General features: G+C 47.1%; 6 protein-coding genes across 6 annotated transcripts; 5 read left to right on the forward strand and 1 right to left on the reverse strand.

Moving 5' to 3' along the window:
- Positions 1–1533: 1533 nt before the first annotated feature.
- Positions 1534–3856, forward strand: F5J12DRAFT_893426 (uncharacterized protein; the record flags this gene model as incomplete). The annotated part of the gene is made up of 3 exons (XM_051747651.1): positions 1534–1976; positions 2889–3180; positions 3248–3856. The coding sequence occupies 3 exons, from the start codon at positions 1534–1536 to the stop codon at positions 3854–3856; spliced, it is 1344 nt and encodes a 447-aa protein (XP_051599091.1).
- A 178-nt stretch (positions 3857–4034) lies between these two features.
- Positions 4035–4985, forward strand: F5J12DRAFT_141422 (uncharacterized protein). Its single transcript, XM_051738110.1, has one exon. The coding sequence runs from the start codon at positions 4247–4249 to the stop codon at positions 4808–4810; it is 564 nt and encodes a 187-aa protein (XP_051599092.1). The 5' UTR covers positions 4035–4246; the 3' UTR covers positions 4811–4985.
- On the forward strand, positions 4525–5612 carry F5J12DRAFT_141438 (uncharacterized protein). Its single transcript, XM_051738111.1, has 3 exons — positions 4525–4705; positions 4773–4935; positions 5077–5612. The coding sequence occupies exons 2-3, from the start codon at positions 4900–4902 to the stop codon at positions 5521–5523; spliced, it is 483 nt and encodes a 160-aa protein (XP_051599093.1). The 5' UTR covers positions 4525–4705; positions 4773–4899; the 3' UTR covers positions 5524–5612.
- A 486-nt stretch (positions 5613–6098) lies between these two features.
- Positions 6099–6679, reverse strand: F5J12DRAFT_783345 (uncharacterized protein; the record flags this gene model as incomplete). Its single annotated transcript, XM_051742836.1, has 3 exons — positions 6099–6221; positions 6299–6622; positions 6677–6679. The coding sequence occupies 3 exons, from the start codon at positions 6677–6679 to the stop codon at positions 6099–6101; spliced, it is 450 nt and encodes a 149-aa protein (XP_051599094.1).
- Positions 6680–7783: 1104 nt separating this feature from the next.
- F5J12DRAFT_783346 (uncharacterized protein) lies at positions 7784–8398 on the forward strand (the record flags this gene model as incomplete). Its single annotated transcript, XM_051742837.1, has 5 exons — positions 7784–7824; positions 7852–7870; positions 7924–8166; positions 8231–8283; positions 8377–8398. The coding sequence occupies 5 exons, from the start codon at positions 7784–7786 to the stop codon at positions 8396–8398; spliced, it is 378 nt and encodes a 125-aa protein (XP_051599095.1).
- Positions 8399–11463: 3065 nt separating this feature from the next.
- Positions 11464–11808, forward strand: F5J12DRAFT_722278 (uncharacterized protein; the record flags this gene model as incomplete). Its single annotated transcript, XM_051741361.1, has 1 exon — positions 11464–11808. A coding segment is annotated over one exon (345 nt), but the record flags the coding sequence as incomplete, so codon positions are not given.
- Positions 11809–15679: the final 3871 nt, after the last annotated feature.

The following is a 15679-nucleotide window of genomic DNA, read 5'->3' on the forward strand; positions in this document are numbered from 1 at the left end:
ATAACGGTACATTTTGAATGCTTCTTCAACTCTAGACGAGATTGCTGTGGAGCGCCAGTCAGACTGTGCTCGGTAGGTTCAGAGGTAACAATGGGCAAGGTCGTGGCAGTGTAGCAAAGTGGCAGCACGGTGGAAACAGTATTACAGTGAGCAGAAAACGGTTACAGTGTACGGTGACGGTTAAACGGTGTGGTGGCACGAAGGTGATAACCAATCCATTGTTTACGAATAGCATGGGCACAAGGTCAAGACTTACGAAGGCTTAGAGGGCTGACTTTGAGGCCCGGTCGAATTGGTGGGAGGACAATTCGTTTGGCATCCTCCTTGCGGGAGGTGGCGGCTTCGCGAATTCGCTCTAGGGTCATTGCATCGGCCACTAATGGTGTCTGAGTTCCAGCGTTATGGTTGCCTGGGGGAGTGGGCTGCTCCTGGTCGCGTCGGTTGTTGAGCTGATCCATTAAGGCTGCTATAATGGCTTCGTATGTTGCTGGTGTTGGGGGGTCCAGGTTTGTTGTCGTGTGATCGGCCGGTGGGTTGGGGATATTGGCTTGGCTGGTTGACTGCGCTGGTGCGGTCAGCTGGACTTGTGGCTGTGCAGCCTGCGCTGCGTGGGGCTGAGTTGTCACTGAGTCCGATGACTCAGATTGGGTTGGTTGTTGGATGAGCGGCGGAGGGGGTGGTGCTTGGGACTGATTCCTGGTGGTTTGTCTGGTCTGCGGGCGCCCTGGCTGCGACGGCTGAAGGGTCTGATGGGGCGCTACTGCATCAGTTCCGGACACTGTAGTAGAAGATGGTGCACTGCTCGAAGGGTTTAGTTGGAGGCCTAGGTGTTGATGCATTGGGTTATTGTAGGAATAAAAGGAACGACGAGTGAATCGAAAGGAATGATAATTGGGCGAGGAGCTGGAGTGGGAGCAGCGACGGTCTGTTGGGGGGTGTTCGTCTGATGCAGAAAGGCAGGGTGGCAGTGCTTCAGGCTTGTCGCTCGGATGGACGTTTGCTACCGGAGGTAACCGGCATCTACACTAACCGCGCAGACCTGTGTGTATCACGTGCATTATTTTTTACCCAAATGGAGCGCCATGAGGCCATGGACCCACAGCCACACAGCACGTCGCAAGGTTCACACCCGCTGAGCGAAAACTGGTTATCACACTGTGACCTAGCTGACGAGATATGACCGGGACCAATTGAGGGAAGACTGGGAAGTATGACGCGGTCATACCATGTTGAAATGCTAGTGGTAAAATGAGATGGAGGCGTTGCATACTGAGACTACGAAGTTCTTCCCAAGTTCGTCTACGTACGAGTTACTGACAGTCGGCTCACAGGAGGCTACAATACTATGGGAGTGTGCTCAGCGCGAGCAAATGGCGACGATGGTGTTGAGAAGCCACGCGCACGAGAGGCCGTGCCGGGGCGACGTCAGCACGTTCAAGTCACACGCAGCCGCAGAATTCACTCGGGAAGACGACGAGCAAAAGTAGCGGCTTAGGCAGCGTCAACGGATCAGCAGAAGCGCTACGTTTCGAGATGAAGGAGGATTCTTTAGGTACAAGCGAACTACTGACCACGAAGTTACAGGAAACGGCGAGGTTCGAGCAAGTCGAACCAGCGGCGGTAGAAGAGCCACTCACGACGAAAGCACCACTCGAGTTCGAGATGAATGATGATACGCAAGGGGATTTTCCATGTTATTTTTACCAGGTTTCCCTACCGGCTATTGATATATTGTTACAGGAGGCCCACCTAAGAGATCGAGGCATCGAAGGAGGTGTCGTCGAAGCTCTCGCAGTCAGCATAGACGTACATCGATTGTTAGACGAGTGGTTCATATCGAAAGTTCCACTCGAGTTCGAAGTGGTAAGACTTGAAGAGCTTACGAAGTCTGCAAGGGTAGAAGACAAGGCAGTCGCAACGCTCGTGAGCAGCGTCGAGGCAGAGAAGTTGGTATACGAGGGGAGTACTGACTCACAGTATGTTACAAAGTAGGCTACACGTCCAGATCGCGGTTGTTGCGAAGAGGATTAGAGACGAGAGGCCACCGAGGTTTATCACGCGAAGGAAGCCGCCCGAAAGGTACTTACAGGACGAAGTCAACAGACGACGAACGGCGAAGTTCAGCGCCATTGTATTCGAAGTCCGGGCAAGTCACTGCGACCGTAGGACACTCGCAATAAATGTTTTATTCAAGAATTTGCCGAGAGTATCGACACACACCCTTGGTATTGGGACCTGCAAAGAAAGTCCAGCGAGTTTGACTAAGCAAAGGTCACGTGACCGCCATGTGCTTCAAGGACGTGCGTGCACAAGTACTACGCACTGACAAGACTCGCGTTACAAGTCAACTACGCAAGATCGTTACAATCGAAGAATACGACGAATGGGGCAAACAAGCGCGAACGACGACAACGCTCGATAAGATCGAAGGCCGTGCGAGGCAAGAACGGCCGTCCAATGGAAACGAAACGCAATGGAGACCGCCGAGCTTGAATGCTCGAAATTTCACCTAGATTTCAGAACGTTGTACTTAAAAGTACGTTGCTCTAGGGAAAAATGGTTGCGACGAAGTGCACCCGACATCCATACGATCGCGGTACCAGAAGCCACAACGACGTACGAGGGTGCTACTACGAGTGGGGCGAGTGGCCAGGGCAAGCCGAAGGCATAGAGGCGATGCTGGCAAGAATAGGCTATCAGTTCGGACATACGGTATAGGATCATTTGGGACGAGTACGACAACTTTCGTTGGGACCACAGTGTCGACCTTCGAGGATACGAGGGGACGCACGACGTGCGAGAGACATCGGGGCCACGCCAAATGGGCTCGACTTCCCAAGGTTTAGCCTTTTCCTTGAAACATTTTACTTACAACTACCACGTTTTAGGGGATACGAACTTTTACAGGGTATCGACGAGGTTCCAAGCTACGAAACGCCGACAGTACGAAGGTTCGGATCAAGACGATCCACAATCGAGTCCCTCCAGAAAGATATTTACCTTGTCATCGGTGCAAGCGGTTTTGGAAGTCGACATATTGTCGAGCACCTGGCAAGAGCAGACGCTATCTCCGTGTTAGATGTCGTACAGAGACACCGTGATGTCTCGTTTTATATGGGAGACACTACAGGCAGACGGGACGTGTTGGATGTATTGAAAAAGTCGGGCGCTACATGTATCGTACGTGCTGCCTTACTGCAGCACAGCGCAAAGGACCCCTCCGTCTACTACAAGGTCAACGTCGAAGGCACCCGAACTATCATCGTCGCAGCCATTGCAGCTGGAGTCCTGTATCAGCACAGTCGAACCCGCATCCAGATCGGTGACAACAATGATATGTTCGATTATACCTACATCGGGAACATCACCTCAGCCCGCCTATAAACAGCCTTGCGCCTCTACCACGTCGAGCGAATCCAAACTAGAGTCCGAAAGTGCTACAGCAAAACTCAACGAATCTCTACACTGTGCTCTCCCTCCCATATTTGTCACAACTGAATATCACCGCACACCACACAGCTCTGCGCAGCCGCTCGGTCCCTATGTCACACCACCTGACGCCGGATCCATCCTACCTGCGTTCAACTCCCCGTTCGACCCACATGAACTCGAGCATCCCACTATCCGTTCTCAAGTTGATGGAAAAGCGTTCTTCATCGCAAATGGAGAGTCGGATTACTTCTGGGACGTTACAAGAATATGCGACGAAGGCGAGCGAAGACAATCGTGTTTAAAAGTACAAGGGATATACGAACGACTACAGAGACGACAGGAGCACGAGCGACAGCGCAACCGTTCCCCGCAGAACGATGGTCGTTTGAAGCAAGAGCAGACGTTCGATGGAGCAGAGGCATAGTAGATCCACGCGTTGAGCCTGATAGCTCATTCTTTTTCTTTTCTTTTGTGCCGTTTTACTTACAACTACGCTGCTCTAGGTAAAACAAGTATCTATGATGGGGTGTAACCAATGCTCGAGCGGAAAGGATATAAGAATCTATGACAACGTACCAAGAGAGACGGTGGACCGCCCATGCGAGGCTACGGGACGTGGTCCAACGGTGTTATTACGAGTAGGGCGAAGGGGCCATACAAAGCGAGAAGGCGAAGTTTAGAAGTGAAGGATCAGCTGGACAAGAGTCGGGATGGACTCAACGCCCGTCGAAACCACTCAACGACCGGTTTCGGGCGGTTGTGCAATGTACACAGCGACATCTGAACAGTTTGAGTAGGACGGCGCCATGTTTCGATGTCAAGCGACAACGTTTCGAGTCGGACGATCTTGGTAGCCGCACTCAGCGGCTCAAGTTTCTGCTTTGATTTCGTACTGTTGCGCTTACGCCTACGTTGTTTTAGACTATTCGACAACTACTACCAAGGACAATCGCATTTGCAAGTACGAAGGCAACATTCGAGCAAACACAAGATCGCGCGAAGGATGCTGGATAGTGTCACGAAGATTGGAGAGAGGCGACACCAGCTAGTACGACGAAGCCCTGCACGGCGAATTCAAGGGAACACAGATTCATGCGTAGGGCCTGAGCGCCCTTCGTTTCCTGTCATTCTTACGATGATTCGCTCACGGCTATATTTTTCTAGAGTATACACCAAGAGGCACGCGTCTGTGTTCGCAACGAAGCAACAGCCGCAAGGGCGACGAGGTCTCATGCAAGACACGCAAAGAGGCGCGAGGATCTACCGGCTCAAGGTGAAGCATTTTACTATAGTCCGAGCACGTACAACGTTGAAACACGTCGTTTCTTGCCTCAAGAAAGTAATCAACGAAGACAGGGGACTCGAGGTCGCACAGTAGCACCTAGCACAAGAGCTTCGGCCGCCGGGCTCGACACCAGACAAGATACGAGAAACCAAGGATGCACATGTGCATATAGCGCCGACACCATGAGATCGGAGGGGATGGGCAGGACGAAATCCCCGGTGAGCGTATCAATAATTAGCTTTTTTTAATACATTTTTTGCCATCGTGCGTCGTCGTTCAACCGAGTCGCACCAAGCTTGGGTGGTTCTACTCAGCCCAACACTTGTATTCGAAATATCTTTTGCTCACTTTTGTACTAGAGCGTCTTAAGGACGAAAAGGAGTCGAGAGTGCGACACGTGCGTGGATGGTGAATACACAACTGATAGAGGTTTGTGGGTACATATGATCACCTTAGAGTTAGTTCGTAAAGGCCAAGGGTGCCAGCTGCTGCGCTGTGTAATTACTCCGTGCCGTTTCGCGCCGTCTACTGCGTTTCGAAGAGCAGCCACCCCCCTGCTTCGTACTCGCTTCATCACTCACTTGTTTGCTTTGACCGGAGTCACCTCCGTCGTCATGCGTTCTGGGTTCAGAGGGTTGAGGGCGTCTTTTGCGAGAAGGGCGAGGAGTTTGGAAGGCCAGAGGGTGTTTTGTGAGAGCAAAGGATATGTTGTGAGGTCAAAGTGTGTGGGGTCGAGAGAGCGTTGGCCCCCAGGACCTTGCATGACAGTTTCCGGACCGTATTCCAACCATGGAAGGATGCTCTGATATTATGTCTCTTCTTTAATTCCATACTTCTAAGTCATATGTATTCTGGGAGTGTGTAATATCCATCATGTGACAGTTTCCAACCCATGGACAGATGCTCTGATATTATGTTCATCAGGAAATTAACCAATGTCTATCCATGCCTATCTGTACTTTTACATGTGTGGATAGGCAAAAATGTCTAGATAGTCACCAGGACTATTTCTAGTAGATTTAATTTCTATTTTGACTATCCATACTATTTTTCTGACTATCTGTACTATTCTTCTGACTATCCATACTATTTTTTGGACTATGCATCAACTATCTTTGACTATCCCTACTATTTGTTTTGACTATCCATACCATTTTTGACTATCCTGACTTGTCACAAAGGGGACCTTTTTGACAATCATGTAGCTTGCAAATCATTGCATCACCAAATGTCATTCATTCACTGGCACAAACATAGTATGAAAAACATTAAACAAGCACATATCTTGATCCAAAACAGAGGCAGGGACTAGTCATCTTGAGTTGAAGTGAAGGTGGAAAAAAATGTGCAAAATGAACAAGATGATTATTAAATGTTCATACTAATGAGTGAAGTTTGAGGGTGCAAAGGCAGGGTAGGAGAGCATGCAGAATATGTATGGAATGATTTCTATGCCACACAATGTAGAAGATTGCAATTGGGGGATGTTCAGTCTGAGTCCATCCTGTCAACTCATCAGTGTGATACTCAGTGGAGCATACACAGGGTCTTACAGATGTTTTGGCATAGATCAGTACTGACAGAAAGATAAAACTCATCATCCATCAGGTTACCATGAAAACTGCCATCATCCAGTGACATCTCCAATGAGGGCATGATGAGGGCTTGAGCCATTGCAATGATCTCACTCAGTGCAGCATCATCACATTTAGAAATTGATGTGAAATAGTTGTGAGTGCTCATGCCCCAATTCTGTTTGGAGAATGCTAGTGTGCTCAATGATTCCTTCCTGGACACCTTGTTGAGCTTGGGTGGAGTTTTTGCTGTTGCCTTCATACTGCAAGAGCTGATCTGATTGTCAACTTGCACCTCCCCTGTTTGGAATAGATGAATGGCATGCTCAAGCTGAGATAGTAGTTGTACTACAGTTCAATGACCAAAGAAAGTAAAGTTACACACCATTGTAGGAAAAGTCCAAGTAGCTGTAAAATACAAGCTAGATGGCTTAGGTAACAACAATAAAATGAAGGGAACAAATTGCTCATCCCAAGGGATTCTGGACTGTTGAGACTAGAAGGCAGGACTCAGCACTATGTAGCAGTAATGATTTGTGATGTGCACAGCATGGTCCACAGTGTAGTACTGGTGGTGTGAGTGTTGTGAGTGGTATATGTAGTTCATGCATGGCAGTATGCAAGACATGCAGTGTAGATGAAGTGAAAAAGAAACTTGTAGTGACCTTCTGAGTGCCAAGAGGTCTCCTTCTGTACCTAAGTACAGGGCTCTATAGTCTGTGCAAACCTGGAACCTAAGTAAGACAGGGTACAAGTAAAGGAAAGCCATGCAACAGTGCATACATACAAGACAGGCCAGAACAGAGGCCAAGGGTATACTACTAGTGTAAAGGGAACAGAGACCATGGTAAAAGAAAAGAGTCTGAAAGAAGGAATGCAACTGGAGCATAGCAGCCACAGGTATAGTATTGCACAAGAGGGTGCAAGGGTGCAGGAAGGTAGTGAGGTAGGCAGGAAGCTAGCATGTGAACAACAGTGGATGTGAGTGGTCTGGAGATGTAATGACAGTCATGGAACAGTTGATGACAGGGGCTTATGTGTCCAAGGAATGTGGATTCCTTACACCTGTGGGGGACTTAGATGCTGACCATCCCTGGTCAGCCATGTGGCACAGAGGATGTAAATAACTTTGCCACATGGTGATGGCAAAGGTGTGGTGCTGAGAATTTGAGAACACCAGAGGATTCTGCATAGAAGTGAGGGAAGCATGGTGCTGAGGAATGCAAGAAGGCCATTGAATGCCACATAAAAGCATCTGGACTGATGACATAAGTGCCTCATGGCTGCTAAGTATATAGGTGTTAGTGCACAGCTCAAACCTTCACATTGATTCAATTCTTCCCCCCCCTCATCAATTCCTCTCTCTCATATCACTATGTCTGTGAACCATGTCCACTGACTCTCCCAGCTCATATGTGCACTGACCCTGGACCCTGCAGAGGCAGAGAAGGCTTCCTTGAAAGAGCAGATTACAGTTGCATCAGCAGGGCTCATGGCAGAGGCAAAATGTGTGCCTGACAACTGGGAGGATATGTGAGAGGAGAAGACAACCTGGCCAAGGTGCTGGGAGGAGAAGATGGTAAGTGTTTTGCTTGGTGACATGGTCATGCAATATTGATGAGTGTGCTGCAGGTGGTATTGATGCCATTGGTCGAGCAAGGGAAGGCACTTAGGGTCTCTGTGTGGGTTGACACAGAGGATGCTCCTGTGCTGGCTGAGGCTGATGATCTCCATGAATGGTGGGCCATGGAGGAAGCTGACGCATGTGTGAAGGCTGAGCAGGATGTTCAGATGGGGGAGGAGACTGTGGTGGAGCTCAGTGATGACAGTGTGGTGAAGATGTCCCACATGGAAGTCCTGCAGCTGGCTTGCAAGGTAAGTCACTGCTGGTGCATCATGTAGTCTGATTGACACTGTGACCACACAGTGATCTTGACAGGTGATCACTGAAAGCAATGATGATGAGAGGCCCAAGGTATCCATCCCCCCCAGGTCAGTACTGCACACAGTGCCCTGTGCATGGTGCACCATCAAGGGAATGCCATGCATTGGGCCAAGCCACAAGACATGCAATGGGTGTGCAAGGATGAAGCAGGGCTGCAAGTAGTCCAGCAAGCTTTTATGTGGCATTCAACAGCCTTCTCATATTCCTCAACACCATGCTTCCCTCACTTCTATGCAGAATCCTCTGGTGTTCTCAAATTCTCAGCACCACACCTTTGCCATCACCATGTGGCAAAGTTGTTTACATCCTCTGTGCCATGTGGCTGACCAGGGATGGTCAGCATCCAAGTCCCCCACAGGTGTAAGGAATCCACATTCCTTGGACACATAAGCCCCTGTCATCAACTGTTCCATGACTGTCATTACATCTCCAGACCACTCACATCCACTGTTGTTCACATGCTAGCTTCCTGCCTACCTCACTACCTTCCTGCACCCTTGCACCCTCTTGTGCAATACTATACCTGTGGCTGCTGTGCTCCAGTTGCATTCCTTCTTTCAGACTCTTTTCTTTTACCATGGTCTCTGTTCCCTTTACACTAGTAGTATACCCTTGGCCTCTGTTCTGGCCTGTCTTGTATGTATGCACTGTTGCATAGCTTTCCTTTACTTGTACCCTGTCCTACTTAGGTTCCAGGTTTGCCCAGACTATAAAGCCCTGTACTTGACCCCATGTAGTCCATTTAGTCACAACATATAGGTAGCCTGTGTGCCAAAATGCCAACACTTATATAGATCCTGTGATGGGCCCATCTAAATAGATTAGCCATGACACATGGACAGGCCTGAGGGCCTATAGTGAGAGCAACATATGTACAGGCCCATAAGCACAATTCCACAACATATGGGAGGGCCTGTGGAGGGTAAGGATGCTGCAACGTTTAGACAGGCCTGTGACCAAGTAAGTATGCTGAGCTACTGTAAGACATGGATGGGCCCATCCATGGTAGTGTGCACCCCAGTCACAATATCAGGACAGGCCTGCCTATTGTATCATGAAGAAGGTTGCAACATATGGATGGGCCTGCCCATCATATGTTTTATAGGGTCACAACATAAAGAGTGATAGATTACAGAGTTGGCAACATGTGGAAGGGCCCATCTTTGGGATAATATACCCCTGTCACAACATATAGATGGGCCTGTCCTTAGCAAGATGTATGCCTGTTGCAACATAAGGGCAGGCCCATCAGTAATATCATTGACAGCATCACAACACATAGACAGGCCTGTCTAGTAAGATGCATCCCTGCCACAACATAAAGATGGGCCTGTCAATAATATCATTTATAACATCAAAACATGTGGACAGGCCCTTCCATAATATCATTTATACCATTACAACACATGGGTGGGCCTGTCCATAGTAAGATGTACCTGTCACAACATAAAGATGGGCCCTTCAATATATATCATTTACAGGGTCACAACACATGGATGGGCCTGTCTAGTAAGATACACCCCTGTTGCAACATAAAGACAGGCCTGTCAGTAATGTCATTTATAGTGTCACAACATATGGACAGGCCCTTCCATAATACCATTTATACCATCACAACACATGGGCAGACCTGTCCATAGTAAGATGTACCTGTCACAACATAAAGACAGGCCCTTCAATATATATCATTTACAGGGTCACAACACATGGATGGGCCAATCTAGTAAGATGCACCCATGTCACAACATAAAGATGGGCCTTTCAGCAATATCAATTACATGGTCACAACACATGGATGGGCCTGTCAATAGCAACATGTATGCCTGTTGCAACATAAAGACAGGCCCATCTAGTAAGATACACCCCTGTTGCAACATAAGGATGGGCCTGTCAGTAATATCATTTACAGTGTCACAACACATAGACAGGTCTGTCTAGTAAGATGCACCCCTGTCACAACATAAAGATGGGCCCATCAGTAATGTCATTTATAGTGTCACAACATATGGAAGGGCCCTCCAGCAGTATCATTTATGTGGTCACAACATAAGGACAGGCCCTTCAGCAGTATTATTTATATGGTCATAACATATGGACAGGCCCTTCAGTAATATCTTTTATATCACCATAAAACAAGGACAGGTCCATCTAGTAAGATCCACCCCTTTTGCAACATAAGACAGGCCCAACATTAATAGCATGTATAGTGTCACAACATATTGATCAGATCACAGTAAAGTATTGAGGCAAGCATCCTGACATGCCATAATTTTCCAACAAGCAGCAAGTGGCTTGCCTGCTATACAACTCCAACCTCATCCACCCCAATCATGAACACTATGCAAGACATGTCTAAAACCCCCCACAGATGGTGAATGGAACTAACAGACTGCATTGCATCATACATGAAAGCCAGATTTCAAGAGGAGGTATTCAGCAGACCTTGCACCCTTCCAGATATATCAATTCCATTTCTGGTGTTATGTGAAGTGGATCACATATTGTCAGTAATCTCACAGGCCTGTCATCACCCAAGTAAGTCCATCATAATGGTGTGATGGAAGTTTTTATCTTTCTGCAGTCAATGTCAGGAAAAATCAGGGTGGAAAAACCTGCAATGCATAAGCTGCTGAGAGATACATGGAAGTGACTGAGCCATCCATTCTGGTGACCAACTTAAACACCATCCATGTATGGTATTTGCCAGATGCTCTCAGCTCAAAAAGAAGGGTAAGGAAATGCAGAATCTCATATTCTACTGACTTAATGGAATGGAAGGCTGATGTATGGAACTGCCTTCGTCTTCTGAGGGAACCACTGTGGGAGAGCATAAAGGCTTCCCCACAGGCATGGCAGATGGACAAGTCATATTTCTGTGATAATGCTGAGTTGAAAGGCACCATCAACCTGTCACCTGCATGGTTTCAACAGGGTCATGGGGTGGGTGATCATTTCTTGCCTTGTGAATAAAGTGCTCATCCATCTTGAAGCCCCAAAATGGCTTCCCAGAAGCCTCATGGCTGCTCAAATCCAGGACAGAAAACACTTCTACAAGGGAATGGGTTGACCAAATGTCTGACACCAATGCCCTGTTATCTGTGATCCTGCATGTCATCCATCTGTGAATGTATGCAGATGGCAGGGAAGCATTGATCCACCTTGGTGAACAGGCAGAACAATGGGCAGATTTGGATATGAGCTCCATACTGCCAATATGAAGCTCCACATATAGCAGCATGTCTGTGATGGTGAATTGGGCAACTTGTTACCACAGGGATATCAATGGATGGGATCCATGGTATGACATGCTGGTAACTGTGGGTGACTACCTTCCCTTGGACTTTATCATTCCAATGTTGAATCTGTGGCTGCACTACAACCCAGGGATGATCATTGCATTTTCAGGTTCAGCATTGGAGCATGGGGTGGGAGCTGTAGACAGTGACAGAGCATGCCTGGCATACTACATGTGTGCCAATGTACATCAGTCAGTGCATGTTCCCATGTGTCAATCACTGTGGATGGATGACCTACTACCTAGACCAGTTGCAACTGGAGAACTGTTGATATGAAGCTGCAAAACTTAATGTAAGATTTAGTAGGCAATGCAGATCTTGTATTTTATTAGGATATGCTGGCTCTTGAACTTTGGACAGGCAGTGTTGCCAAGATTTTGCAAATGGGTGGGTGCTTAGACATCATAGATTGGGTGGGTACTCAGAGCTAAAGGATTTGTATCATAAACTGCAACAAAAGTAAAGCTACTCAGGCCATCATGCAGATGGGTGGTGTCACACACCAAAGGTGTTTGGTGAGGTGGACATGGATACAGCTGATGAATGGAGATGAAGACAATAGCCCTCATGTGAAGAAGGACAGCCAGAAATGTTGGCAGTCATCCCTCACACAAGAACAAGTCATCAGTGCCAGAGAAAAAGAAAGGGAGTGAGTTAAGCACTGGCTAAAATTCTTAAGTGCCTGTGTACAGCATTCTGGTTTTTGGCATGTCTCCACTGTTTCTGCAGATACAGAGACCATTCCCACACTCACTTGTAGTGCTCATCCACGCAATCTTACCTTCCAAAATTGGAAAGGATTTGCACACTCCACATGTTTCTACAGCACTCCCTCCAAAAGATGCTCATTTCGCTAACTACTTCTGATATGGCTGCCTCTACATCAATCATTTTGCTTGTCCCCTTTGCTAGGGACCATGGCTACATATATCTACCAGGAGTTCCTACCAGCTTCTGTCCTGAAGCATCCTGGTACATCCCACCCTTGTCTGTGCCCTCTCAGCCCATCCAGCTTGGACAGCATGTTCTTTTTGTCAGTATGACCTCTAGGAGGATGTTCTTTGGTCACCTCAGGTCTGTCATTTGCTTGGAAAGGTCTTATGTGGTCATTTCAGTCTCACCAGTCCAAGAAGCATATGGATCCTTCCTCCCTGCTCCCTGCAATGTCTTCATACCAGTCTTGTCCATCATTCTTCCAAGATTGCAACAGCTACAGTATAATCTACTGTTCCCCACTCTCCCTGATTGCATCCATGATGAGTATGATGCACATCTTGCCTCCTTGTTGCAAGATACAACAGAAGACACTCCCCCTTCATCCCCTCTTCCAACAGAGCCTTGTTCATGAAGATTTTATTTGCTTCACTGAGAGGATGGTTTGGGGGGGAAGGTTGTGATCCCCTATGCTCCTGTCACCCCCCAGACCCCCAAAGCTTGACCCCTGTTGACATCTGACTCACCCTGTCCACTTTTGGATGTACTATATTGGCATCAGATCAGCACTGCCTCTCTGTCATCCCACCTTGGCCTAGAAGCAATCTCTTTGAGATGTGACATGCACAGCCTCCCCCTAATGTGATTCCAGTGCACTTTCCCAGTTCCTGACATTACTTGACTCATACTTTGATGTTCTGACTGTCTTTGACTCACCTGTTGCCAATACTTACCAATCTTTTGACTTTGCTTACTGATTCTTCACTTTTTGGCTTGCTAATCCTTACCAATGCTTACCCATGCTTTCCAAGATGATTACCCATTGCTTACATTCCTTACTCATCAGTTACCAATCACTTGCCAGGTGTTTGCACCTTTTTTTCCAAGGGCAACACCCCTGTACTGTATATAAATCACTGTACTTAGATAGCAAAAAAAAGAGAAGACATCAGAGAGCCCCTCTTGCTCGCATTTTTATCATCACTCAGTAATTCATTCAGCAGCTTTGATAGTTGAGACTTTATTAAGGGTCTAACTATTGTCTACTTCACTTATCCTTGTCTATCATCAATATACTTTGCTCCAAGCCCTCCCTGAGCTCAGTGCAGCTTAGGACATTGAATTAAGTTGTCATCCATCCTTCTGTAGGCTGACAGCAGTCTACCCTATCACATTCTCTCGCATTCCTGCTTCTTTTTTGTCAGGAGCACCCCCATCCCTCAGCACTTGTCTTTGAGTGTTGTAGCTCACAAAAACCCTCCCAAAGAACAGGTTCTACCATCTAGGTACCACATAGGCACACCACCACTTGCTCTTTTTGTCTTTTGTGTTGGTTTTGGTTGGTTTTCACCACTGAACCACACTTTGACTCACAGTGGATTGTCAGACATCATGTGGATGGGCAGGGGTTCAGAAATCATGTGAATGGGTGGTATCTCATACATGATCAACATTCACAGCAATGTATATACAACCAACTCCACAGTCAAAAACATGTAAACTATTGAAGTGGCATGCTCAACAACCCATGCAGTGCCCACCACCTAGCATAGAAATGGTCGATTTGTCAACCCAAACCATTGACAACATTGGCATATTTCTGAATATTTTTGATGCAGTAATTTATCTGCTCTTTGATATGGCTATCAAGATGGTCTGTGATTGGCACCTCAGGCAATGGCCATAAGCCCTGGGCCATCATCAACTATTTGCAGTGACAAGAATAAGCAGCATACCTTAAAAAAATCCCAGGCTGTGGAAAACAATCCCTTGCCTTGCAATCTTTGGGAATCTGCTGCATATTCCTTGGAATGATATAGCCACCAAGGGAATGCAAAGCTGGAATTGGTATCAGCTGCATGTGGGGTCCAATGTGGGATGATGGCACTGATATTGTTGATTATGCAAAATGTGCTAAGGAGAATTAGCTGCATTTGATTGCAGAAGCTAACCTCATCATCTTGGTGTCTGAGGTACACATGGTAGCATGCTGGGATGGGAGGAGTGTAACTGGCATGCAACACCATCACCAGAATCAAGCTATTAAGCTGATTCTGAAGGAATTATGTATCAGTCCCACATTGTGAAAAATTGATGTAAAACCTACCAAGTCCATTGCTAGGTTTGCAAACCAATGTGTGGGCCATCCTGCAATAATTGGCAGTCTGTTTCAGATGTACAGAGGCCACCTTGATCTGGCATGCCAAGTAGAGGATACCCATCTCTACCACAGACTGGTGAGATGGGTGTGGTTGGCTGGTGATGAATGGCTCAGGACAATTTTCAAAGGCAGAGTGCAAATAACAAACAACTTCCATCAAATTGAGCATATTGATGAGTTGAAGGCCCTGAGAGGCTGCACCATACTAGTCCCTTGCAGCTGTTCCCGATTCTCTTGCAATGACATTTGCAGCCCATACAAGGTGCCTATTGAGGGTGGTATTGAACAGCATGCTGCTGGGAGTGGTGTTTCCATGGTAGTGAGATACTGCAGCATGTAAGGCATGCAGGACTAAAATTATCAATGTCAATGGTGTATCAGATTAAGCTCATGCCCATACCTTGATTGCAATGGAGAACAGGTGCCAATCCCCATTGTTCCATTTGAAGAGATATCACTGATCACATGAATAGAATCAATTAAATGCTCACCATTGCATATTTCTTTGAAAAGATCCCTCATCTCTGATCATTCAGGCATGCCAAAAGTCAAATGGTTTGTGCCATTGTCCTCATCTGCTGCCAAGTCAAAAGATTTGACAGGTACATTTGAAATGAGCAGGGGAGGTGTTGGTTCCCTCATATCCTGCAATTGAGCAAGCAGGTTAGTTGGAGAATCAGGTTGAGGAGATCAGTCCCTCAGATTTGATGATTTGCAGGTGATGGGCAGAGGAGATGGTTCCTGCACATCCTGCAAGTCTGCCAGAAAATTGACCTGCATAGTGACATCTTGTGCAGGTGTTGAAGACCCATCCATCCTGTTTAATTTCTCATCTGTGACTGGCAGTGCCAATGGTTCCTGCACATTCAGCAATTGCTCAAGTAGATCCACATTCATACCATCTGCTTGGGGAGTAGTTGGTTCCCATTCATTCAGGAACCAATTCATCAAGTTGTTGTGTGGATCCATTACTAGAAAATTAGTTTGTTTGTTGGCTTGAAGGGCAATCATGCCAACTCACTGGCTGCAATTCCACCCTCTGCCAGAGCAGTT

This window comes from Pisolithus orientalis (genome assembly GCF_024613125.1).
Source record: "Pisolithus orientalis strain OTSU chromosome Unknown F5J12scaffold_17, whole genome shotgun sequence".
Classification (NCBI taxonomy): Eukaryota; Fungi; Basidiomycota; class Agaricomycetes; order Boletales; family Pisolithaceae; genus Pisolithus; species Pisolithus orientalis.

Coding starts and splice junctions, on each gene's coding strand:
- F5J12DRAFT_141438 (XM_051738111.1), top strand. CDS start 4,900: ATGAGATCGGAGGGGATGGGCAGGACGAAATCCCCG. Junction 4,936..5,076: donor TGGGCAGGACGAAATCCCCG/GTGAGCGTATCA, acceptor CTTTTGTACTAG/AGCGTCTTAAGGACGAAAAG.
- F5J12DRAFT_141422 (XM_051738110.1), top strand. CDS start 4,247: ATGTCAAGCGACAACGTTTCGAGTCGGACGATCTTGGTAGCCGCACTC.